The sequence below is a fragment of the Myotis daubentonii genome, chromosome 8 (assembly GCF_963259705.1).
Source record: "Myotis daubentonii chromosome 8, mMyoDau2.1, whole genome shotgun sequence".
In the NCBI taxonomy this organism is placed as follows: domain Eukaryota; kingdom Metazoa; phylum Chordata; class Mammalia; order Chiroptera; family Vespertilionidae; genus Myotis; species Myotis daubentonii.
Window position 1 is genome coordinate 62,764,450 of NC_081847.1, and position 27,329 is coordinate 62,791,778.

A 27,329-nucleotide genomic window follows, 5' to 3' on the forward strand; every position below is an offset into this window, starting at 1 on the left:
GGTTGATTTTTCTTTGTTAAATGGCATTTAAAAATAAAATAAATATCAAAAATATAAATCTTTGTTTTTCTATGGTTGCAAATATCAAAAAATTTCTATATGTGACACGGCACCAGGGTTAAGTTAGGGTTTTTCAAAATGCTGACACGCCGAGCTCAAAAGGTTCTCCATCACTGCTACAGACTCTGCAAACACAAAATACATGGTCCATAAGCCAGAGGCAACCACCTGGCAAAGGCGCAGTGACTTGTAACTGAGATGGAGATGTCTCTGTGGATCCCCCATGAAGAAAACATCACTGAATAGTTCAGCCTCTATTGAAGAGGGTGGGCATCGCCACCAAGGAGCCTTCCAACAGAATGATCAAGGTGATCAAGTTTCCCTTGAATGCAGGAGAGAAAAAGGGACAAATACAAAAGGTTATGTGTAAGGGATGGCATGTTGCAATGTGGAGTGAGGAGAGAAGAGTTGATAGAAACCACATGGCTGCCCTTCTTGAGGACAACTGAGGGGGATTACAGGACACTCCCCACCCCCACTACCCCCACCTGCCCTTCCAAACCCCAGAGATGGAGATGGAGCGATGTCTGTAGCAGCTGAGATGAAGGAATGAGAAAGTACCCGCAGATGGGGTACAAGGAGTGGTAGAAGGATCAGTGGGGACCCCCTCTGTGGGTTACAGGCACCTGAGGCTCTGTGGGAGACAGGGGAGTAGGAGAGAAACGTGAGAAGAGGGGGTGACACAGGAGGTGAGGTGGGGTGTGCACATCCTGCCCCTTCTCACAGCGGCAGCTTCCGTCCTGCTTTACAGCCAGTTTCTGTGCGTCCTTTCTCCTCTTTATCAATTTTATTCTTATTTAATTCTTGGTAGCTAGAGTCTTCTGTACACTCCTTTAGCCCGAAATAGCCTGCTAACTGCGCAAAGGACATCTCTACCCTAGAATGTTAATTCACAATTAAGCTATTCTAATTGTCCTAATTCTAACAAAATGTGCAATATCTGCCCAGAGTGGAGGAGACTTTGACAATACCTGTGTCTGTTTTCAGTCATGTGGAAGAAAACAGAGAACCATAACCCAGAAATGATCAGGGGGTTAGAAAGAAAGAAGGAAGAAAACAATGTCTAAGAAAAGACTCACACCACGGGGGTTTTTCCCAGCACAGACAGGAGGCCAGCTGGCAGGGGCTCCCACCTGGGGCCAACCCAGGATACGTGGGTCCGACCTGTCTAAAGGCCTGGAAAGTGCATAATCTAACTCTTTTCTCATTTTTTCCACCTGGGTGTTGGTTTATGTCTCGAGGAGAGTTCGTGTATTTGCTCATCTGGCTGATGCCATGACCAAAGAGAGGAGGTCTTTCCAGCGCATTTCATTTCACATGCTGGGTGCTTCTCAGTGTCCATCTAACACCAGACAGAAGCTGTTGTATGGAAGAAGTTTCACAATCTCTTTGCTCTTTATATCCCTTTCCTCTGCTTAATGCTTCTACTTATCCTTCCATTCAGCCAATCTCCTGCAACCTTATTATTCACTGTATGTTAATATGTTAAAGAAAAGCCTTGTCAGTCACAAAGACAAGTGCCTCTCCTTTGATAATTGGCATCTGCCAGGATCTGATATCAGGGGAGGGCATGTGATGTCACCGTTTTTTCTCCTCATAGTTTGACGAGTTCTAAACATTGTGTGTGAGGCCATTTTTTTGCCATTGGCTCTTGGCATATTTAATTGTTTTGTGGAGCATCTGACCTACTTATTTCCCTGAAATGATAGAAATAACACTCAATATGAGAGAATTTTTTTTTAAGTTAAAATTTCATCTGTGAATGAGTAACAGACAATAGTAAGATATTTTCCTGGCAGGTTTTGAGTGGTCTGTGATGTGAATTTAGAATTCTAAATTATCCATATGCAGAAAAGAACATACAGAAACCATCCAGATGAGCAGGTTTACACTCTGCACATTTCCCACACAGAGTGGAAAACACATTTCTGTAAACATTGGTCTTTTTTCCTAGAGAGAGAAAAAAGTTGGAATGATTAATGATGGCTCTTACTCTCAATTTGCAAGTAAAAAAAAAGGGGGGCGGATGAATAGCATTTGAAAATATTAACCAAGGAATGAATTATAACTGCTTAGCAGACTAACGTTGGCTTTTTATGGCTGTCAGTTATTAAGCATATTACTTCATTGTGTCCTTACAAGAACCCTTTGTATAAAGTGGGTACTAATATTAGTCCCACATTTAAATAAGGAAACTAAGGCACCAGGAGCTCAGCGTCATAGGCCATGAGCGATGTGCTTGGCTTTGGACATGAATGCCCTTCTTCCTAGTCCACCTTCCCCTTTCATGCACGAGGCTTTTCACGTGCTTGCTGGGAAGCTGAAAAATTCATGAAGATATTGGTCCAAAAGCCTAATTTGAGCTTTCAAGGTTTCTCCAAAGCCATACTGTGAAACCTTTAAAAACAAACTGTTGAGATTGCACATTCCACGCTGAGAGATCTCAGGTGCTGTTACTCTAGATGGCAAAAGAAAAAAAATGCCAAAAATGAGTCAAAGGAAAATAGCGGAGTACAGAGATACATGGCCCAAAACTAGTGCAGGCATGAAGCATGGCGGTGTGGCAAGCGCAAGTCCACGGACATCCAGGGGGAGGAAAAAAAGCCTTGCCACTGGCATGTTCCTTTTTGCAGGATATTTGCTATTTAAACCTCCAAGAGACTCTTTCTCTGAATACCAGTTAATGCTCTGATGCACTTTTGCATCCCCAAGTACATGTTTGCAGCAGCAACGCACATGCACCTGAGTAAGGTGGAAGGAGAGGCGTGACTGCCGGCTTTCCTTCTGGGAACCTGTGGAAGGGATGGAGGATGGAAAGGATGAGGACACGGTGCAGCCACCCAAGGGCACGCACAGCACTCTGGTGAACCCAGGGGTGAGAGATGACTGAACAGATTGCAGACGGGCAAAGCAAAGGCACCTCAGCTCTGAGTCACTGCGGCCTCATCACGGCACTGCAAGGGCAGACCACTCCAGGGCGAGGCGGGACTTCCTCCCTGCGTCTCCCTGACCGCACCGAGGACCTTTGCAAGCCTCAGTCTGCTCCTGGTCAGTGAGGAACTGTGATTCCCACTGTCCATCCTGGGAAATGCAAATAGCAAGGCACTGTACATACACACCTTGTGGGGTATCCTTCCCTCTTCCCACAGTTCCTTGGGGCAGCCATCACTCTCCCCAAGCCCAGTGCGCTTTGGGCAGCAGGGATTTTTGGTTGAATAGTAGAATCAGAGAATCTAGGGGTTGGAAGGACCTGGGACATCTGCTTTCATCCTTGGACAGGCGATGGCTCAGAAGTAGACATGCTGGCTTGTGAGAGACAAGTGAGCGATTTGTCCCGGTGGGAAATGGCCATGGAAGGTACATCGGGGAGGAAGCAGGATAAAGCTTTCAAGTAGCAGGGATTTCCTGATTAAGCCCCTTTTACTTTGTCAACTCTGGACATCAGAGTCCAGCTTGATTGCATAAATAGATTTACCTGCAGCCCGGGGAGGAGCCCTCCTAAGAAAGGGCTGCCATGAGCCTGAGTAAAGAGCACCCTTGCCCTCTATAGCTGGGTGAGGCTTTCTAAATTGTGAGAGCTTGCACTTAAGATCTAACAACATCTGCATTTTCTCAGACCAGCATTTCATATGGGAAACTGTTAGAGATTTGGTGTCACTTTAGAAGACAAAACTAGACTGATGTGGCTCTGACACCGCAAAGCAGATTTCACACACAGGAAGAGTGCCCTGATGAGCACTGCAGCCTGCACATCAGCAGCTCACGCCTTGGTGACACCTCACAGGAACACCCACTTCATCCTCAGCAGTTCTGTCCGGAGAGCCTGCTCCACGGTGCCCAGTCCTCAGCAAGGCAGGAGCTGTCGGGACTCTCTGGGGGAGAGGAGCAGGTGGGGGAGCTCCTTGGGCTTTCATGGTGGTCGCTCTGCTTTGGCTGTGGAGGGGCTGCAGTGGACATACCGGTCTGGGGCAGCTGACTGTGGTTTTAAACACTGTCTGGGATGTGCTGTCTCATCGACATAATGTGCTAGCAGAAATATATGCGTGGTTTAGGGCGTCAAGCTTCTCAGCCTGTGCGCTCAACAAAGAAGACAGGACCACAGATAAAAATGGCCCCCTAGCTTTTAATCACCTAAATGCAGCGCTGTTTTCATTCTTGCATTGAATGGCGCTCCGAAGTCTTGCCCAGGCGTTTCCCCGCCAGGCTGGGCTAGGCAGTCCCTCCCTCTGCTCTGTGCCCATCCTTAGCCCAGGGCAGCTAGTGTTGTGCTTTTGGGCCAGGTTTCCTTCTACGGGAAGCATGTCTGTTTCTCAGTGCCCCCTGGCTGGCCCGCCTCTGAAGGCAGGGCTGGCCAGCCCCCACCAGTGTCCCAGCCGCTCTTGGCCTCTAGGGGTTTGTTTCTCCAGCTACAAGAACAGGCAGCATCTTGCCCCCTGCCCCGCAGCTCAGTTACTGGTCTTGCTTAGCTGAATCATCTGCACAGTTTCCTGAATGGTGGTGGAGGCCATAGGACATTTGAGAGAGCTTTTGCTCCACAGGAATCATGAAACCACGGGCGAGCATCCCCACTCGCCCCTTAAATCACTCAGCGTGCATCTTGGTGTTAAAGGTGGGAATCCAAGTTGTCACGAAGAATTGTTGAAGATTTACCCAAGGGGTAGGAATAGCTTTATGCAGAATACTAACCAGGGGCGCTTTTGAGATTTCAGAGCGTTTCAGTGGATGATGAATGGAGCCGAGCAGTGGCTCAGATAACAGGGCTCCTCAGCAGACATGGGTCAGCAGGTTGGTCTCCGCCTGGTGGGGGAGACTCTTCGAGAGGAAGCCGTCAGCCCGGAGGGTGATTACAATCTCAGATGTCCCCAAATGAGCATTAGGCCCTTCTTTGTCCTCTGTTGGAAGATATATTTGATGATCCCCAGCAGCACAGAGCTAATCCTGCCGGGGGGCTAATCCTCCAGTTTAATTTCCTGTTATTTTCTGTCTCTCTGGAGGCCACACAATCAGTCTTGTCTGTCAGTCTTGTCCATCGCGTCCAGAGGAGGCCAGGCAAAGGCAACACAGTATTAGGTTTAGTGGGGACACTTGCATTACGAGCCAGTTCTGTTGTCCTTAAAACATAACATCGTCCTTGATCTGAAAATATAATATATATTAATTTTGATAATTTGGGAGAAATACAAAAAGTGTATAAAGAAAAACATGAAGTCACCCATAATTCTACTGCTTAGTAAAAATTTCCCAGTTTTTAGTAATCATAATTATTAATGGCTATACAATATTGTATTAACTGTTTTCCGTGAAATCAGGAACGTATGTGCATAATGGTTTTCTTTCCAACATTATGGCAATTTTCACATACAGTGAAGCTTAAGGAATTTTGTAGCAAACACCTATATACTCACCACCTACATTCTATATTAATATTTTACTGTATTTGATCTATCCCGTATCTATTGTCCATCCACCTATCTATTTACCCATCTTATTTTTGGATACATTGAAAATAAATTTTAGACACCAATTCACTTTTCCCTAAATACACATTGTTAACTAGAGCTTAATTTTTTTTGTACACTTTTTTTAGTTGATTTATATATACTGAAATATGCAGATCTTAGATTTACTGAGTTTTGACAAATGTGTACATAAATTTTAATAGCATGATGGTGCACTCAATTATTTAGAACAATGTGAAAGTTAAATTTAAAGGTTTAAGGAGTGTGACAGCAGATTATTATGAAGTAGTCGCACAAGTAATTCAGAACTTTTCCTGATGTTCTTTTGTTTGAAATAGAAACAAACAAAAGTACTAAGTATTTTCTCATATTACATGCACCTGAAAAAAAAAGAGTAATGGATTTTCTCTGAAAGGGGGCAACATATATACACTTTTACATATATATTGTATTTTGGCTTTGCTTTGTTTTTCAAAGTACTTCTCTTTTGTATTATTTCATTAGATTAAGGAAATAATTTGCCTATCTTGATGGACTGGTATATTTCTTTCCCATAGATCAGTGGGAGCCAGAAACATTATTTTTAAAAAGATACAAGCCTTATCTTCAGTTCTGACAGGCAAATGGCATACATTTCTATCAATTTTCAACTTTTCTGCACTTATTGTCACCTACTAAGTAAGTCAATAGAGACTTCTGAAGTGTGGATTCCAATTTCGTATTTCATATAATGCTTGGTGATGTTGCTGCATGGATGTGCATGCTAAGAGCTGGGATTCCTGCCCTGGCCGGATGGTTCAGTGTCATCCCATATACCGAAAGGCCACAGGTTCAATTTCCAGTCAGGGCACATACCTAGGTTGTGCATTCAATCCCTGGTCAGGGTGTGTACAGGAGGCAACCAATAGATTTCTCTCTCACATCAATATTTCTCTCTCTCTCTCTCCCCCCTTCCTTTCTCTATAAAACATCAATAAAAACATATCCTCAGGTGAGGATTAAAAAGAAAAAAAAGAGTTGAGTTTCCTACAATTCGGGAGAAGGACTTTTTTTGGGTGCAGTCATCATCATGGTCTTGCAATGGTCCTGATTTTCCTTTTTTTTTTTTTTTTTTTTTTGCATACGAAGGATAACCTACAGCTTTACTTTATCATCTTCCATTTCATTTATTTTACCATGTTTGGTTGAGGTTACTGTGTTGTAGCATGTTTTAGCCAGCAATTTTCCAATCACTAGGCCTCAAGATATATGTCTCTAAGGTTTAAACTGAGCCAAGAAAAGCAAATGTGCAGCGACCTGTCATGTTTTATCATCATGTTCTTTCCCAGGAGAAGGTGCCGCCTGACAGGCTGGGTATGCATTCTGGTCTGTTCCAGGTGGGCCTCATGGCCTGGATGGTGTGGCTGTGGCCTTCTCCAACCGAAGTGTCTCAATATCATTTTCCTTCACGTCTCCTCATTTGCTTTGTGGTATTTCGTCTCTGCTAATAGTTTTATATCTTTTCCAAATAAGGACTTCTGCTCTCTGCAGCTCAAACCTTTCAGAAATAATCAGAGTGCCAACAAGCACTTCACGGCCATGAGGTATCTTTTGAGCAGAGCAATTTGCAACCATTCCTAGAATAGCTCTTTGTGCTTTTTCTCTAAAGAAAGGAGAGACTCTTTGGATGAGAAAACTCAGCAATTTGGGGCTTAGAAGCCTTGAGAAAACAAAAAGAAAAACAGCCCAAATAAGGAAACTGGGCGGTGGAAGGCTTGGAGGCAGCTCTGAGGTTGGAGGCTGTGACCAGGAGCGAGAGCTGGAGTCGGGGACAGGTTGGTGCCCCATCTGGGGCACCTTGAAACACTACCTAATGTCTGCTGTGTTTTCTTATCTGTTAGTGATAATAATATATGCCTCGCAGGGTCTCGTGAAAATTAAATTAAGTTAGTTGTGTAAAGAAAGAGTTTAGCATTGTGCCTGGCACACATAAGTGCCCAACAAATGGTAGTTGATAATATCACATTACTTTCCCAAACAGGGCCAGAGCGAGGGTTCTCTTTCATTTAAAAAATATATGTGTATTTTTTTTATTGATATCAGAGAAGAAGGGAGAGGGAGAGACAGATAGAAACATCAGTGATGAGAGAGAATCATTGATCGGCTGTCTCCTGCACGCCCCCTACTGGGGACCAAGCCCGCAACCTGGGCATGTGCCCTTGACTGGAATCAAACCCGGGACCCTTCAGTCTGCAGGCTGATGTTCTATCCTCTGAGCCAAACCAGCTAGGGCGGGTTCCCTTCCCTTTATGACCATGGAGGGTTTTCCATGGAATCCGAGGGGGTTTACGTGTATTGGGCCCTGCAGTGTAACTGGTGCAGCTGGTTTCGGGGGGATGCTATGTGATTCCATGGCGCGAAGGGAACCAGTCTCCCTGAGAACTGTTTCAGGGCAAGTGAAGAGGAGGAAAGGTCAGGAGGCATCTCCCAGCCAAGACCTGGTGCTTCTAGCTAAAAGGGAAGCTAATAGTTTTTACTCTTTACATCCTGTATCACCCAAATGAGAACTTTAATATGGGTAGAAGAATCTTGGTAACTTCCTCCTAAAAGGAAGAAGACCTATGAACTATCATTTTCTTATTCTGCTTTCGCAACTGTGTGATATAAATCAGCCCCCCAAAAACCCAGACTACTTTCTGAATAATGAGATTCTGTAAGAATTTTGAAAATCATCCGCTTATACCCTCTTTTCCATATAGACTCATAATGAATAGCATTCTAATTCATATTTGCCTCCTTTTATTACCAATTTAAAACGTTAAAGCCCAAAAAGCCTCTCTCTGAAGACACTTTAGCCATGAGAGCTTGTTCGTTTTTCTGAAATTGCTTAGAAGAAACTGGCTAACTTAAAATAGGAAACATTAAGAATTGATATGGAAGTCCAAATAATTGCCTAACTTCATATTTTATTTAATCATATTCAGTACCCAGCAAACGCATCAGTCTTGGATGAATTCAATTTGGATTCACAAATCCAATTTCCCCCCCTTTTTCATAGGAATTTAGAATTGATTTTCTGGCAGTTGGCCAGACTAAAAAGAAAGAGTAGAATTAAACAGCAGGCACACCCCATTCTGGGTTCCATTTATTTGATAGTCTACATTTCCCCCTTTCCCTTAATTGTTTCTTGGAAGAGACTCTCCACTGGATCTTTGCGTCATCCAGAGGATGGCCACAAATAATGCTCCTACAGATCGGCTGCTGTGGCTCAGTGGTTTAGCGTCAACCTATGAACCAGGAGGTCACGGTTCAATTCCCGGTCAGGGCACATGCCTAGGTTGCAGGGGGATCGGAGTGGGGGCTTGGTCCCCAGTAGGGGGTGTGCAGAAGGCAGCCAATCAGTGATTATCTCATCATTGATGTTTCTATCTTTCTCTCCCTTTCCCTTCCTCTCTCTGAAATCAATAAAAATATAGATATTTTTTAAAAAATGATGCTCATACAAATCATTCTATACCCAGGGTTCCTTGGCCAATAGGCAGGTGAGCCAGGGAGGAGACTGCACGCCAGAGTAGGGGCTTCATCACTGCTTGGAACATGGAGAGGGAGCCATATGCCAGGGGCCTGCAGGGCAGTAGGTCACCTGGCCAGTTTCTCCAACCCTTAGGGAGCCTCTTGGTCCTTTTAAAGAACTGTGTATGTATAGGTGATACCTCAAGGTCCGGGCTAATAAAAACAATTTCTAAATGTGGAAAAAAGCCCAACAACTTGGCACAGAACTTCTGATGAAGTTCCGCTGCAGTTCAACGTAGGAAGATGGGTGCTAGCCTCTTTTCTCTCACCTCGTTCAAGTACAAATTTTCATATCCTGGTTACTTTTATTTCGTTTTCTTGCAAAAAAAAAAAAAATAGTATTTATTGTAGATAATTTGGAGACTATGAAAAGCCACACAAACAAAAACTAAAATCACCTGTCACCTGAATATGATCATTATTAACATTTTTATACAATTTCTATAGCCTACTTTTAAAATAAACACATATAACACATACATATATTTATATTTTATTAGCTATAAATTGAAACCACAAAATACATGCTGTTTGTAACCTATATTTTCTATAGGGAATCGTCAGAAGTGTTTATCTCACTCAGCTCACTGAAATCAAAGAAACTCCTTCACTGCAGTGTGAATAATCCTGGAAAACCTACTTATTAAGAAAGGAAAGCTCAAGCCCTTCTTAAGACTTGCTTCATTTAACCCATCAGAGGAGACTGGTTCTCTTTGTAGTGTGATGCTGCTTTTACAAAAAAGCCTAAAGGAAATAAAGCTGCTTCTGCAGGGGGGACCAGAGACAAGCTTCCACACACCCACACACACCCTTGGTGACCAGGGAGTGCCCACTCACATGCTGATTCTATAACCATCTCATCCATTCACTCAGTTACACACACACGCACACACACCCTACCCGACCCAGGCCTCCTAAAGGTTCAGGGAAACTAGAATTTTGTTTCTTTTATATATATATAATTATTGATTTTAGAGAGGAAGGGAAAGGGAAGAGAGATAGAAACATCAATGATGATAGAGAATCATTGATTGGCTGCCTCCTGCACACCTGGGGATTGAGCCCGCAACCCAGGCATGTGCCCTTGACTGGAATGGAACCCAGGACCCTTCAGAACACAGGCCAGTGCTCTATCCACTGAGCCAGTTAGGGCTAGAATTTTGTTTCTTAACCCTAAACTTCATCCAATAAATTGCATGGCCCAGTCTTCTGTGAATAAGACACTTAAAATGTAAACAGAGCTGAGTTAATTAACTTAAGGCTGACAGTTATGTGAGTGACGTGCATCAGAGCCTCCTTTCCCAGCTGCTTGGGTATGTGGGCTGCAGCAAAGGAATGAGGCAGAGGACTCTGAGCCCACCCACCTTCAGAGGCATTCCCAGAGGAGCCAGGTGCTTGCCCCAGTCGGGGCGAAGCTGCCGAGAGGAGGGGGTGGCCCCCAGCGAACATGTCCTCTCATTCACAGGTTTGCCAAGGTCTGAGTGATAGCCAGCAATCTGAACTTTCCAAGCGGCTTTCTTCCACCTTTCTCAGGATTACAGGAATGCTTTCAGGTCTCAAATTCCTCTTCTCGCTCTTCTTCCCGGTAGTTCTTTCTTCATTCTTGACTGAGCAAAAACTGTCTGCCTCCCTGTTACTCCATTTCAGAGCTCCCCGCCCCGGGCCCTTGTATTTATACCTGTGTTTATATTTCAGACACGCTTCTTGCCTATAGCAGGCAAAGGTGCACTGTAATGTATGTAACAGTAGGCAAGACCCAGTCCACTGAAGGATACTGACTTGTGGCCAAGGCCACATCACAAATGAATATATTAGGAACTCTCTTAGATCTTTAAGATGTAGGTTTACTCATGAATTGGGGCTTGTTCATGGAGAACGTTGCAACCTAGATTAGGTTTTCTCCAAAAACAAGAGCCACCCTTTCTCTCTACCACTTTTTTTTTTTTATCTGACCATTTACTTTTAGGCATTCAGGAAACATCAAATAATTTTGATATTAGTCCAAACAAAACATAATTAGGAAATAAGGCAGCCCCAGACATATTATATATCTATTTCCAAAACTTCCTACCTTTTCCTCCTCTTGTCTCCCCTCCACTAGTACAAATGATCTAAGTTACCTTCCTTTTTCATGAAACTGAATAATCGAGGAATACCTGAAATATAATAATTAGGATTTAAAGCCTTTTAGAATTCAAAGACCTCACTAACCTATTTACTGGATTGAAATGTTGACTCTAAATGGTTTCTTGATTTCAGTGGGGAAAAAGAGCCCTGTCCTTGTGTGTCCCCGACCAGTGGGGATGGTGCCCCCTGTGACCCCTCCTTAACAGAATGTCGCTTGGATCTATTTCAGAGTTCCCTGAAAAGAAGAGGCAGTCGGGAAACATACAAAGAAAAGAAAACCTTGAGCCAGGTAAGCAGAGGTTTTGTTCTAATGTTACATCTCCTCAGGAGGCAATCACCTCATGTTGAATTTTCTTTAAAAATGTTACCATTGCCTTTAAAATATTCAAAGAAACATTACCTGGCAAAAAATTTGGACTCATTCAAAACCTCCATGGGTGAAGCTTTTCTTTCCAAACCAACAGCTCCTCCCTTTTTGTTTCTTGCACCAATAAGCTGGTGATTCCTTCAAGAAAGAGAAGAACAGAATGGCTTTGTGTGAGACGTAATTTGGTGCCATTCAGGGCTCTGGCAGTAACTGGTAAAAAGTCATTCACACAGTAACATAGTACAACTACTGTGCTATTCACAAGGTCATTCACACGGCACTGTTTTGAGCATTGTTGTGTTTTTATATATATACTAGAGGCCTGTTGCACAGAGAGATTCGTGCAATAGGCCTTCCCTTCCCTTGGCTGCTGGCACCGGTTTGCCTCTGGCACCCGGGACCCAGGCCTTCGCTCTGGCTGGGCTCTGGCCGGAGCCGACCCCGGAGCCATCAGGCTTCACTCCACCACTTGGAGCCTACGTATGCAAATTAACCGCCATCTTTGTTGGGTTAATTTGCATACTCTCCTGATTGGCTTGTTAGCATAGTGAAGGTACGGTCAATTTGCATGTTTGTCTATTATTAGGTAAGATATATATGTGCAAGTTGAACAGTGTCCTAAATTGTCCTAAATGAAAGTGAAATGTTCTTACCAAAAGATGGCAAAAGCGTAGCCCTTTCTGTGTACATGGTATGTGTTCTTCAGAACTTTCTTGGCTTTTCTGAATACCTGCTTTACTGGATTCCTCTCTTCCTCCTTTTTGAAATCACTGCTAGTATTAGGTGTTGGAGGGAACAAAGGTATTATTGGGATATCAGCTCCCCGAGCTTTCAGAACAAGTGGTAATTAGAGAGATGCGGTAGCTAAGAGCTCTGCTGACCCACCCCTGTGAATTCCACACTGATTCCTTTGGTTTCTCCAGTCTCCAAACGCACTGATCCCCAGAGTGCCCTTCAAAGGGGGCCAGGCCGTGTGAACAGCAGGGATGCCAAAGGTGAACTGTTCTCTTCTACCACCTCTACTCCCCAGTCTCGCTTTGCCATTCACTAATACCAGGGACATTGGAATCTGTAGTCCCGCTGCTGCGTGCTTGAGCCCTCCTGGGCTTCGAGGATTTTCAGCTTGGTGGCTCTGGACCAGGGAAGATCTTTTCCTTAAAAGGGTAGCTGTTGCCCCATTCTGGAAGGAGCAGCATGGTATTGCCTTCCCCTGTGGGTAAATCGGGCTGAGAACAGCTGTGCTGCCCCTCAGGAGTGTTTGAGAAGCCCTGGGCATCGGGAATGTGTTCAGTCCCCCCCCCCCCCCCCAGCCTGCAGTATCATTGAGAAAGGAGTTTCTGTCCAGCAGAGTGGTGGAGCGGAGCGCCTTGGGAACTGCAGGTCTGCAACCAAAACTCAAAGGAAACTGGCACCCCGGCGCAAGGTAGGAATGCGAGCAGTCAGCGCTTGGGGTGCTGGCTAGACATCAGACTTGCAAGCCAAAGAATATACACCTGTAGTGATATATTTTTGTTGCTTGGCAAGGCCTTTCCAGCTGCTGCTGCTGGTGGTGGTGGTGGTGGTGGTCCTCTGTGTGTCCTGCTCCCATGCCATGCTTGCCTTCTCTGCTTGCACAGGGACAGTGTCATGTGGAAAGTTTGACTCAACCTTCTGCTTTCATACTGCATTCCTGGGCTATCTGATCATCTCTTGAAACCAGAGCTTGGTATCCTTCAGTTGAGGATTCAGCCTAGACCAGTGGTTCTCAACCTTCTGGCCCTTTAAATACAGTTCCTCATGTTGTGACCCAACCGTAAAATTATTTTCGTTGCTACTTCATAACTGTAGTGTTGCTACTGTTCTGAATCGTAGTGTAAATATCTGATATGCAGGATGGTCTTAGGCGACCCCTGTGAAAGGGTCGTTCAACCGCCAAAGGGGTCGCGACCCACCGGTTGAGAACCGCTGGCCTAGACCCTTACCCCGGAGATTTGGCAGAGTTTAGAAGTCTGTGGTTACAAAATAAGATGGGTAGCCAGCCTCCCGCTGCTTTAGGTGAGGCTGTGATTCTCTATCTCGTCAGAAGGAGTGACTTCCTGCCCCCAGAACAGGCTGAGCCCAGCACCCTGCCTCCCCTCCCGCACGCCGGCCCCAGAAGGTACAGCACCTTCTCCAGCCACCTCAACGGAGTGAGGAAGTCTGACGCCTTCATTAAATGCACACACTGCCTTGACTTCAAAGATTGCTCTTTCAAAAACTGCTTTAGTCTCGGTGGCAGGCCTCATCGTGCATGGGTGTTTAGTAGAGATGACAGCATGCTTTAATCATATGTGAAATTCCTGCTGTGTGTATAGTTCTTCCTTTAAGGAACAAGAAGACTTTTTGGATATTTTTTCAAACTTCAAGTACTCTAGAAATTGGACATCATTAGGGTATGTCATATAATCTTGCTTCTTTAAATGACCGGGATTTAGGTTCAAGGAGACAGAGGAGAATGGTTCTGGTTTATAGTCAGACTTGTGGGGAAGGCCAATGGAAAGGGGTGATGCAAGGTTCAAGGTTTCCAGAAATCAAGGCAATTTGAGGGCTTCATAGTATTTTTCTACTCTAAGTATTTATAACCAAGTGTTTCGGAACCCTTGTGCAAGGTCTGGTTCATGTGCCTCTTAGAGATATTACCCTCAACTTCTTAGCTCCACTTTTGGGGAACACTCTCTGCAGAGATCACCTGAGACTCCCTGGTCTGGGTTTGAGACAAAAGCTCCCAAGAATTGAGCAGGTAACTCCGCCCCTCGTTTCCAACCTGTTCTTCCATATCAAGGCCTCTCCAGTTGCAAGTTTCCATGGAAGTAGGGTTAGGGCATTGGTGACAGTAGGTGGTCTTGTCCATCTCTGGGTCTGCTCAGGCTTGAGGTGGGCAGAGGTTGGAATTCCCTTGTGGCTGGCGACATTGTCTTCCATGACCTCTGCTGCCATCCTCATGTACGAAGGTGACTTTTTCTGTTCTCCGGTGGAGATAGGATCACTTAGGTGATATTGGACGAAGGATGAACACTGGCTATCAAGTTAATGATGGGGCTAAGGGCATTATCTTGTCTTGTCCCAGGCTTTTCACTCCTACACTAATCCATTTACAAAGTGTTGGTAGTCCATCTCCATTGATTTCTTGGGAATCTAGGTTTAACAACAAATTGAAAAGGTACTTTTGCTTGTTTTACGTTAGAAAGTTTTATGAAGCTGGGGTCATTTAAAAGTAAAATGTCAATTTCCGGTGCATAGTAAGTACTCAGTATGTACAGGAAGAATGAATGAATCAACAAATACGCATACTTTCCCCTTAGTATTAGGATAGACTACAATATGTCTTTTACAGCCCACCTATTCAATTAGGCCCTTTAAAAATATATACATCACTATCCCAGCAGTGTTAATAACACATGTTGCTTAGTGTGAGTGGGCAGACAGCTTCATTTCCCAGTTAGTCATAGAAGCCCTTTTTATGTCTGCTTAATCCCCCAAAACCAAATCCTTAATGGGATGAGTTTGTAGAACATGAAGACCATGCTCTGTTCCCAATGGTATTTATATACAGTGGGGCCTTGAGTTACGAGTTTAATTCGTTCCGTGACGGAGCTCATAACTCAAATTACTCGTACGTATGTCAAATCATAAAGTGAACGAGTGAGACACGTGATGCTGGGCTGATGTTGTGGCGTTCACTGTGACGTTCGCTGCGCCAACTAGCAATGGGGTATCTGAAGCTGGCTCGTAACCCGAATTTTAGCTCGCAACTCAAAGCAAAAATCGGCCAAGGGACTGCTCGTATATCGAAAAACTCGTTAGTTGGGACACTCGTAAGTCAAGGCCCCACTGTATTACCCTCTGATACACAGAGCGGGGGGAGGGGGGGGGAGTGGGGAGAGTAGAGTTACTGGTTCCTATCCCTAATATTAATTGTGTTTCAGACAAAGAGAAAGTTAATTTCAGGGTGCTAGAGTATGGAGATTTATCATAGATATACAAACCACCTTGCTATACATTATTCCATTTGACCTTCAAAACGACCTTGTGATTGAGCTAGGATCCTGCTTTAGACATAGGGAGATGGGTTCACCAGGGCTCTGTGATCAGCCCATGGTACCAGGGACAGAGGGGCAGAGTGGAACTCAGGGCAGCATGTTTGACCCCAGGTGCGGCAGGACTGGTTTGTCCTCTGCTAGGAGGGTGGCAGGGGGGGCATGTCCTTCAGAAGATGCACAGGCAGCACCAGGGCCTACATTCCACACAGCACTGGCTCACAGCTGGCCTTAGATTTTTCCTTCAGTCGGCCCTGTCACATCACTCCCTATCCCCAGTAGATTTGTGGTACAGGGAAGAGGTGGGTGGGTGGAAGGATGAAAGTTGGGGGGTCACCAAGGGAGGTCTTTCCGTATCTTTCTGACTAATGGTGAGAGGTGGCAAAAACATGGCAGAGAATGAGTGTGAAAGCTGTGTCAACTCTACTAGGCCACGCGAGCACACACTCAAAGACTTCATTCTCCCCAAGGGGTTGACTTGTTCCAAATATTGGTTTGATGACTTCCCTTCCCTTGAAGCTGATGGGGTTTGCCTACCCTCCAGCATGCTGTTGAGTGTCTCTGTGTGATGGGGAATCCTTTGCTGAAAGTTTTGTCCCCATGACAGCCCTTTGAAACTTCGGATAGCCAACCAAAGAGGAATGATTCATGAAAGTGGTCATTGTTCCCACTGAATGTGATAGAAAACCTTTGTGCAAGCCCAAACCAGAATTCATGTCGCTTCACAGCTTTGAGACCTGCACTGTGAAGGCAGAGTCAGCTTTCCAATTGGCCAAATATTGCCCTCTCGACCTCAGCCAAGCAGTGTGGCATTTAGGAGAGTCTGTTTGGGTGACCCTCGGCATCCTCTGGTATTCCAGTAATAACTACATCTCAGGTTTTGAAACACTTAACCTCCTTGTGTTGGGTTTCTGAGATTACTTTCCTACTGTGTTATAGCAACTAAAGGGAGCGGAACATAACCTCAGGCTCTGAAGTTGCATTTGCATGGCGGAAGGTTGTGAGTAACCCAGGTGCTTAGGTTTGCAGTAACCAATTCATACTAACTGTCAGAGCTTGGTACTTACTCCACACCTTGACTCCCAAAGCACCCTCATGCCTGTCATCTCATAGTTTTGTGCTCATGTCATCCTTGTGATACACTGGGGATGGGGAGATCTGGGGAGGGGGAGGGCGCATTGCCATGCCTCAGGTTCTCAGCATGTCAATGGAAAGCCTGGCCATGATTTGGGGTCACCTGGCCTCCCCCTCTTGGTAACACCTGTGGGTTGCTGACCACTTTGGATGAGGGAGGTCTGCACCATGGAGGAAGTGAGTGGCCGCAGGTGGAAGTGGCTACGGAAGCCTGTGTGCCCGCCCCAGACTTGGCGGGGGGTTCTCTCTCCCACTGATGCCTGTGATGAGTCAGGTCAGACTCCAAGGTAACGCAGGATCACTGCATCACTGGCAGGTGTTGAGTTTCATGTCATTTTCTCCTCACGCATCCCCTGTATGATGGTTTTCATGTGCACGTGTTTTCCAAACTAATTGTTTGGTTTCTTTTGTGTCCGTGACAAAGCAGCAGACGTTGTGAAGGCCCCAGCTCCCCTTGGCTTTGTTTGGGCCCCTCCTCCTGAAACCTGGCGCGCTGACAAAAAGATCGGTGTTTTGTTTGTGTGTGCGTGCTGGGGGCGAGGTGCGAGGGAAAGCATCAAAAACACGAACATTTGGTATTTTCCAATAACCCTTCTCTCGGGCTGCTCTTTCCTGGCAGGATGACAGCGCCGATTTGAAATGCCAGCTTCAGTTTGCCAAGGAGGAAGGCTCCCTGATGCGCAAAAAGATGGCCAAGCTGGGCAAGGAGAAGGACGAGCTGGAGCGGGAGCTCCAGAAGTACAAGGCCCTGTACGGGGACCTGGACAGCCCGCTGCCCACCGGGGAAGCCGGCGGGCCACCCAGCACCAGGGAGGCGGAGCTGAGGCTGCGGCTGAAGTTGGTAGAGGAGGAAGCCAGCATCTTGGGCCGGAAGATCGTGGAGCTGGAAGTGGAGAACCGAGGCCTCAAAGCGGAGATGGAGGACATGCGAGGCCCGTACGAGCGCGAGGGCCCCGGCCGGGACCGCCTCCCGAGCATTCCTACCTCCCCCTTCGGCGACTCCCTGGAGTCCGCCACGGAGCTCCGCCGGCACCTGCAGTTTGTGGAGGAGGAAGCGGAGCTGCTTCGAAGGTCCGTATCTGAGATCGAAGACCACAACCGGCAGCTAACACACGAGCTGAGCAAGTTCAAGTTTGAACCGCGCCCGGAGCCCGGGTGGCTGGCGGACGGCGGAGGCAAGGGCACGAATGGCGGGGCTCCCCTGCAGGAGGAGCTGAGGTCCGCTCAGCTGCAGATCAGCGAGCTGAGCGGGAAAGTCCTGAAGCTGCAGTATGAGAACCGGGTGCTGCTGTCCAACGTCCAGCGCTACGACCTGGCCGCCCACCTGGGCCTGCGTGCCACGAGCCCCCGGGACAGCGACGCCGACAGCGACACAGGCAAGAAGGAGAGCGATGGGGAGGAAGGCCGCCTGCCCCAGCCCAGGCGGGAGGGCCCCATTGGCGGGGAGAGTGACTCGGAAGAGGTGTTGGAGAAGACGTCCGGCTTCAGCAGCGGAAAGCCGTCGGAGGCCAGCGAGCTGTGTCCGGCAGAGGTCCTGAGGGCCAGGGAGGACTCCGAGTGCTTGGTGAGCATAAAGCATGAGGCTGAGCGGCTGGAACGGACCATGGAGAGCCTCATCACGGACACCAATGGCTTTGTGGACGACGTGGCCTCGCCAGGGCCGAGTGTTCAGGGGGAGGGGGATGGGAAGGGGACCCAGCTGCTGGGGACCATCAATGCCAGGATGAAGATTTTCCGGAAGGAGCTCCAGACCTTCCTGGAGCAGGTGAACAGGCTCGGGGATGGTGTGAGGGAGCGCCTGGAAGGCCTGTCCCCCTTGCCCCACCTCACAGAGTCCTCCAGCTTCCTCTCCACCGTGACCTCCGTGTCCCGGGACTCCCCCATCGGGAACCTGGGGAAGGAGCTGGTCCCAGACTTGCAGGTAAGGGGGCTCCTGGCTCTGCCTCCCTGCTCGGTTTTGCTCTTCCTCCTCCTTGCTGGCCTTGCTGCACTTGAATTCATTCTGCTCACGGCTGCTTGGTTATGATTTCAAGCCTGCATTGTACTAAAGCCTCAAGTGTCAACCAAATCCTTTCTATTGGTTGGATTTCTTTTTGTTTAAGTTCTCTTTTATTTCCTTGTTTCTTTTTCCCTTTTCCTCTCTTATTTTTAACTGCGCCCTTGCTCTTGGCTTAGAGGTCCTCCCTCATGACACCAGGCTAATCCCAATGGAAGCGATAGGGATCGAAGCAGTCTTTCTCTATTTTTGGTGTCTCAAACGACCAGCTATCCTGATGAAGAAGCTAAGAGGAGTTTAAGACAAAGTGCAAACTCATTTCACAATCAGGATAAGTAGCAAACTCGCTCAGGAGCAAGTTTCATTGCCAAAGGGGACAGTTCTGAAAGGCCCTAGGCACCCAGGCCCACCCACTCCCACTGGAAGATGAGCCAGAGTGGGGAGAGGAGCGCAGCTCTGAGAGAAGGATGGTTGCGATGGAAAGTCTCGCTGCTGGCTTGCTCCTGCTGCCCTCCCTGAGCCGAGGGTGAGGGCCGAGTGGAGTAGCCGTCCCAGGACTGCTTTCCTATGCGTCGCCCTGGGGTGCATGGCCCAGCTGCCACCCTGGATTATGGCTTTGACTGCTCGACCACAGCGCGGAAGGAGGAGCCTTGCTTCCGTATCCTTCATGGGTAGCGTGCTTGCGGTTGCGTCTGTGATTCATGCATCCCCATTGCATGCGCCTCATAACCAGTGTTTTGCATTCTTCCCCCCTCTCTCTTTGCTTTCCAGATCTTTCAGCCCATCGTTTTGCTCATCCTCATTTCGGTTCTGTTCTCTTCACTCTCTTACGCCACTGTGTTTAAGTTGGTTTTTCTGTCCATGCTTTTCTTCGTCTGGTAGTGTTCTCAGTCGTCTGCCTTACCCATTTTTGTTTTCTTTATCTCCCTTCCCTACCCCACCCTCACCCTCTTGTCCTTTGTTTTTTATTTAAAATTTAAAAAACAACAACAACCAAATCCCTCCATGCACCTAACAGTCCAAACTGAGAGATCAGATGGAGTGGCAGCTGGGTCAGGAGCGAGGGGACGAGCGGGAGCACTCGCACCTCCGAGCCACGCGGGAGCTGCACCGCCGAGCCGACGGGGATGCCCGGAGCTGCAGGCCGGGAGGCCAGAGCTGTTTCAATCTAGAGGTCAGCAAGCTGGCTGGTCCCACCGGCCACCCCTCTCCCCTGCCCTCCCACCCTTCCTTTGCTGTGTGGTTGGCTGTCTGACATTTCCTGTGAGTCCAAGGCCCTTAGTGAACACACTAGGAAAAGATGGAATCAGGAGGACTTCACTAGAAGCCAACCCACTGCATGCAGCCGGAACTGGAGGGTCTACACAGGCTGAATGCAGGGAGCTGCCAGCACCCCTGTCAGGCAGGCATGGTCCCACCCATACACCTGTGTCCCCAGGGCCCGGGGGTGCCTGGAAATGTAGCAAGACGTAGGAGACTGATTTGTGAGCATTACCCGGCTTCTTGTCAAATGGGAAAGAAAACTGGGATAACACCAAGCACTGTTTTTGCTAGTCTGGAGAAAACCCCTCCCCTGTGTCTCACACGTCCCGAGTTTCTGGTGACAGCGCTCTGGCCAGGAGCAGATTCAAGGAGTGCACTCCTGACCTGGACTCTTCAGCATGCTCTGTTGTTGCCACAGTAACGCCTTGTCAACAAAGTCCTGAGCCACCACAGATACTCCATTCTATGAAACAGTTGTCAGTGGTTCTGTCAGCAGAAGCTCCTCCGTGCAAGTAATTCCACCCAGCACCAAAAGACAGGTGTCGCTGAGGAGTGAGTCCCTGACTCTGATACTGCTGGTCAAGGCAGGTTATTGCAGGGTTAGAGCAACATAGTACACATTAGACAATATCTGGATAAAGAATCTTAGTTTATTATTCCCAGTGGGGGTGTTACCACTCAGCTCTGAGGCTTCTTAGTGGCTCCCAGAGGGCAGAGTAGTGGTGGGCAGGTGGGAGGGAGCCTCACACCTGGAAGCAAACAGAAGCTCCCTCCACAAGAAGATCAGGCATTTGACTAAGAAATGAAGAGGCACTCGGGGTGGAGAGCTCGGCCTTTCGCTCAGCTTGCAGCTAATGCCTTGGTTAGGCTGTGAGTCCCACTGTTAGAGGTAGGCGGGTGGGGCAGCTGGCCCACCCAGACATGAGTTCAGATATCTCCAGCCTGTGAGAGAGTATGTCACATTTCTGCCCTTGTGGATAGGGCACACAGTAACATGAAAACCTTCCCCCAAAAGCTTAAGTAAAACAAAAACAGTTTTTGAAACAGCCTTTGTAGCCCACCACCTTACATTACTTTGGCAGAGGCCAGGCTCCCCCAAAGGTGGCATCCAAGTCCATGCCCCGGAGAGAAGTAACTGTGGGCCACACAGAGGCGTGACCAGGAGAATTCTGCATGCCAGTGGCCAAGCACACGGCAGCGCCAGCTCCCGGACGACCAGCAGAAGCCCCGCGCGCCGTGTGGGGTTGCTGCGTGCCGTTCCAGAGCAGCAGTGCCGGTCCTCCCAGTCTGGAGCTCACAGTGCCCAGAATAAGCATTTGTGATTTTTAAAGATGTTTTCTGAGCACGGGCTCTGGACATGGAATTGGACATGTATTACGGCAGATCAACTTTAGTGTGTTCTCATTCCAAATTTGCAGGTAAGCTGTTCCTAGGTTTTATACCAAAGTAAAACAGAACACTACATATGTAGGTTTTCCCCCAAATACGGATTTAGAGATTAGTGTGTCTTGTAACTCTATGGAACTTTCACAATAAAAACCCTTTGATCCACCCGGGCCCCACACAGGGCTTTCTTCTGGAATACTGGTTGCTTGGACACTAGCAGACTCACGATTCTGTACATTTCAAATGAATTGAATGATCCACCTCCACGGCGGAAAGCTCAGGAAGACACGTGTCCCAGCTCTCAGTTCAACTGAGCACAGTGATGTCTAGCAGGGCCGCCATGCTGTGCTGGAGTCAACCCTGGCATGGGCATCGGGCTCTGGGTCCTGGCCGCTCTGTGTCCATTACTAGCCCTGTTTCTCAGGCGAGTGTCAGCCTCTGTTTTCTCATCTGTAAAATGGCCCTGCCTGCTTCATGTGGTTATATGTGGATGATTCTCAGAGCCAATGAGCTGTTACCTGAACAAGTACACTAAAAGGCGCTAAATGCCATCTAAGCGTCAAGTATGATTAATAATAAGGAGAGGGATTATGTCCCGCCATCGAAGACTATAGGCGGGAAGGGGTGTCACAGCTGCCCTGGTCATGGGACCAATTTTCTCTGCCCACTGTAGCCCTTTGTCACTTGTTACTGGCTGCTCCTGGGTCCTGCGCAGAAGCACGGCTCTGGCCGGACATGATACACTATTTGGGGAGAAATGCAGCTCCCCTCCCATAGGCGCCATCAGTCAAGGCCTGTCACACAGCCCTGTTCAGTTAAGCTCTGATCAGTGTGCGATGGTGCTAGTCCTCTGATACGTCTTCCTGTCGCTTGCCACATACATACACGCACTGCATAGCTTCAAAAACCGGCAACGGTCTTAGAGAGAGAGAGAAATACTTTATTGGATTAAACTGAACGTTCTAGGAAGGCAAACTCCAGGAGAGGGAGACCAGCCGAGTTGTTGGTGCCATATGGCAAGTCCGGGTCGCCGGACAACGTGGCCCAGAGGGAATGTCTGGCTCCCTCACGATGAGAATGAGGAAACGAGGCCGGAGTGGAGCATCCGGCCATTCAGCTCTCCAGGGGGACAGTGGCAGGACTGGGTCTAAAACAGTCTGCTCAGGCCTGGTCAGTCCTGTCCCCCTGCTGCCCAGGACTGCGGGGACTGGCAGCCCTGACCTCCCCTTGCTCCCCGGGGCCCGGACACGCCAACAAGAGCTCCATTTCCTGGGGGATGTTTCTAAACAATGCAGGTGATTAACTTCATGGCCAGTGATGTGGCCAAGGTATGTTTCTTCTTTTTAAACATCTGTCTGGTTTTCTTTAATTTTATATATTTTAACAAGAACAAAACAAAAAAAAAGAAGAAGAAAACTCATAGTGAAGGCAGTGTCTCGGGAGCATGCCTAGAAGGGAAAATGGTATGAACTCAAAGTTAAACATCCTTTGTTGGGACATTTTTATTCACTAAGACATTTTGCACAGAAGAGAAAACCCAATTATGCATGCAAGCATATCATATTTGAAAATATCTTATAAAGATAACAGATATTTTAGGACCAGCTTGGTGGCTCCATAGTTTTTCCTTTTATTTTGAGGGGCCGAATATCCACTCTTATGGGAGTCTGGGTCTGGGCTGCTCTGTCCTTTGGGTGATGTCTCCCTGACAGACAGCTTAGCTTGGTCTTCGAATATTACATTGGGTTAAAATGGCACAGCAGACAGTTCTAGAAAGAACTCCTACAAGCCTTTTAATGAAAACATCCGGAACTCATTGCTTACAACGGCTTTCCTCTGAGGCCATGATGGAAAGGGTACACAGGCCCCCAGCAGGGTAGCTGACTGACTACTCCCGTTGAAGACACCCCAGGAACTGGGCGAAAGGCAAACACGAGGCTTTCCTCTAGAATGAGGCCAAGACTAAGGCTGCGTGTACCCACAGCAGTTTATCCCCTCTTACATCACCCTTGAAATTACCACTGATTATCTGCATAAGCCAACTGCTACCACGTCTGAACTTCCTCCAGTCCTTCGCCTGTGTGCCTTGGGGAAGGGATGGGGCCTTAGAGGACGCCTAGTATCAGTGGCTTAACAGAAGAAACACCTTTCTGACTTTCAGCTGAAGTTTTAAAAAAGGATCAATTTCTCAAGTTCCATTTGTGAAACACCTCCCATGATTTCCACCTTATAGATTTTCCTACTTAGGGAAAGGGGGAAAAGGTAAGTTCATACTTGGGAAAATTCACATGTTTTGGGCAGGTTAAATTATTACTCGTACTAATTGTACCAGCAGTACCAGTAGCAGCAATAACAACAACAGGAGAAAAGTAAAAATCTGCGTTCTTACACAGCAGCATTTTAGCAGATAACAAATCTGTGAAGAAAGCCTCCTGCTCAGATGGCACATACAACAAGTCCAGGAAGGGAATGGCATATCCACGCCCTGCCCTCTGAAAACAGCCATGGGTAGAGAAAGCTGAACTCAGAATCTGTTAACACCCACTGACCCATTAATTCAACCACACAAAAAATTAACTGGTTAAAAAAAAAAAAAGGATTTCAAATGAACAGTGTTCCTGTTGCCTGTTCGTCTCAGTAGATAGTAGCAAGATTCTCACACCAGGCACCAGGTTCTTCCCTGACTTTGCCCCCTGTGAGAGATTTCCATTTGTTAAGAGAGAGCAATGTATAGAATATGTGGTTTGGAATGTGCAGGGTACCTTAAAAATAGTTCTCAATGAGGAGTAGCCAAGCACGGGCACTGGTCAGATTTCAGATATAAATGAAACCAAGCCTGTGCCCAGAGGATTGGGTTTCAGAAATCTCAAAGGGCTCTCTTTCCCCAGCTCCCCCTTTATCCTTTAATCAGCGAAGCGCACGGAGCATTTGTGATCACTTATGCCTCAGCTGTGTCCTACCAGGCAGGATAAAATGATGTGTGCTGGTTTTATGCCAAGCATGTGTACACACTTGTTGACCTCATACACTGCTTTGGGAAGAAGCAGTAACAAAACTGGCCAAAACAAAATGGAACTCACCAGAATATGAAGTCACGGTGAGAGAGGTGGAACAGAGTTCTAGTTACAGTAGTGTTGTTAGGTGATAGCATTGTCGATGCTCTCATGGAAAGCATTCTTTTTTTTTTTTTTTTTTTTTTTTTTTTTTTAGAATGAGGTAGTGCAGTTATCTCCTTAGGTGTGGGAGTAATTTACAAGCCCCTTTGAAGATGTCCAGGAAATCGGCTGTGTACGTGGGTGTGGGACCCAGCCATTAGGGAAAATCATGGCCAGGGTTTCAGAACGTGAACAGGGAAGGTGGTTGTGATGTGGAGATGAACAGGCCTCCACAGCCTCAGAACCAAGTAGGGATGCTATTTGTTTACATAAACTGCCTTCACAGGGATGTCAAGGTGAATTCATTTGATGTGTAATCACAATCTTAGGTAAGTGGGCAAAGGATGGTTTTAGAATCAAAGCTTTGGGAGTCTGCTCATGAAGGGAAGTATTTATTTTCTGGAGGAAATCTGTGTGTTACGTGAAAACTTTACTCCGAGGTCTGTGGCTGTGCGTGGTTGTGTTGCGTAGACTAGTTCTGGACAAATACTTGGCCAGAGCCTGTTTGCATTTTGTTTTTGTAACACTGGGGTGACGGCATCCCGACTAGGAGACTTAGCTGTTGTAGTTTTCGTATTCCGTCAGCAAAAATGAACAGGAAAGTAAAACTTCTAATAGATGATCTAAAGGTTTCTGTTGTTGACCAGTCTCCGCAGACACCACGGGAGCCGCTGTAGGTCAACCCCGTAGATGTAGATGTCCCCGAGGAACAGGCCTCCAAAGGGGTGTGCAGACAGAGGGACCGGACCGTTCGTCGAACAATATGCCTGGAGTATGAGACTCGTGTTTGTTTAAACTGAAAATGGTTTATATAATTATTTATTAAGATGAAAGCTGAACTAAATAGTTTAGTGTAATAAATAGAAACTAAATTAATATATATATTTTTTTTTTCTTAAAAGATAAGTTTAATTAGGGTGCCCATTTTAACATCTAATATGGAGCTTTGGGCTAATACCGACTGTGTTAGGGCATGGAGGATTTTTACAGTTTAAATGTACAGAGTAATATGTCACGGAGCAGCCGGGGTAACCTGAGAACCCAACTGGGCAAAACACCTAAAGAGCCAGATGGGAAGCCCCAGGAGGGCAGGGATCTGGGGCAGCTTTACTTCCTGCTATACCCCTAGTACAGTGTCTAGTACGATAGGTGCTTAATAAGGATTTGTTGAAGAAAACGCTGCATACAATATAAATTGTCCTTTAAAATATAAAGCTGAATTCCTAAGAAAGTTAAAAAAAACTTCAAGAGTTGGAATTGATTTCAGAATTGAAAACCAGAGCAGTGTCAGTGGCCTTTGGGTGAAGTGGGTGGAAAGTTGCCAGAATTCACACCCAGAGCCTTGGCTTTTAATAGCTCCAAGAGGACAGTAGGCAGGGCCTTGGGCCCAACACAGGCAGAGGAAGAAATTAACGAGGACCCTCAAAGGGCTGCACGTCGTGAAAGCCCAAAACTGGAGAAACATCTGCCTATGGGAGAGGAAGGCAACAGGGCTCTTGTCCACCCGCGTGGAGTCCCCCTCCCCCTGTAACTGTAAGGACAGCCAGCCTCGCCAGGACCAGGCTTGGAACTGATGTCACCTGGAGGTCCAGGAATCCTTAAGGAAAAGGAGGTTTATGTTCTGTTGCTGGCTTTTGCGAACACGAAGCCCCTCTGGAGGCACATTGCCGGCCCATGTCACATATGAGATCATAGCTAACTCCCCATTGAAGATGACCTCACGATGCAAAATTGCAAACACCCAAGCCAAAAGCGCGCACCTGGCGCAGGAGTCAGCCAGTGTCCCACGGCAGGATCCAGCGCTAAGACCTTCAGACTCTAGAATTATCAGAAAGAAACTATAAAATAAATGCGTTTAAAACTACGAAAGATAAGCAAACAGGAAAAAAGAAAAGACTCATTATTGTAAAGGACTCCACACACTAAAAAACAGTAAGATAGAAATGAGAAGTTAGCCATTGGAGCAAATTCAATGTGTAGAGAAATGCCTCTCTTCAAAGAGAACCCGAAACCTTGCTTAGCAAATATAAAAGACTACACTAGTAATCTTTAATAACTAACAAATCAAAGAAGCATTAATGTTCTCAGGAGTTCTTGAAAGTAGGATGAGCTTACGTCTTTCAAAAATGTTATCCCAAAGTTGATGACTCCCCAATGTGTCCGATTTTCTCTGTCTAAATCAGTGGTTCTCAACCTTCCTAACGCCGTGACCCTTTAATACAGTTCCTTATGTTGTGGTGACCCCCAACCATAAAATTATTTTCGTTGCTACTTTATAACTGTAATTTTGCTACTGTTATGAATCATAATGTAAATATCTGATATGCGGGATGTATTTTCATTGTTACAAATTGAACATAATTAAAGCATAGTGATTAATCACAAAAACAATATGTAATTATATATGTGTTTTCCGATGGTCTAAGGCGACCCCTGTGAAGGGGTCGTTCAACCCCCAATGGGGTCACGACCCACAGGTTGAGAACCGCTGGTCTAAATCCTTTCTGTAAACTCTCTCTTGGTCTTCCCATATGCTAAGGGAAGTGATCTACCCTTTTATTTTGGGGGGTGTGGTTTTCAATCACAACTCAGGTGACATCAGATTAGGAAGAGCAAATGAAAAATAACAGACTAGTTAAAGGTAATCAGAATGAACTAGTGAAATGATCCTGGTTTTTATTATAACAATCCATTCTCATTCCTAGCTTTATAAATCATCTGTCCTCAGCATAAACCAGTGGGTAAATCTCATGTTTCCATTTTAATGATGCCTAA

The 27,329-nt window shown here is 46.7% G+C and overlaps 1 protein-coding gene across 5 annotated transcripts in view; it reads left to right on the forward strand.

Annotated features, from left to right (window-relative positions):
* Window positions 1–27,329, forward strand: part of MTCL1 (microtubule crosslinking factor 1) — a 120,900-nt gene that overhangs the window by 51,004 nt on the left and 42,567 nt on the right. For 2 of the 5 annotated variants that reach the window (XM_059706607.1, XM_059706603.1), the window contains exons 4-7: window positions 11,428–11,487; window positions 12,911–12,988; window positions 17,374–18,675; window positions 19,769–19,924. In XM_059706607.1, the coding sequence (XP_059562590.1) occupies window positions 11,428–11,487; window positions 12,911–12,988; window positions 17,374–18,675; window positions 19,769–19,924 (1,596 nt within the window). The remainder of the gene's footprint in view (window positions 1–11,427; window positions 11,488–12,910; window positions 12,989–17,373; window positions 18,676–19,768; window positions 19,925–27,329) is intronic. The other 3 variants (XM_059706608.1, XM_059706606.1, XM_059706604.1) reach the window with 2 other exon arrangements.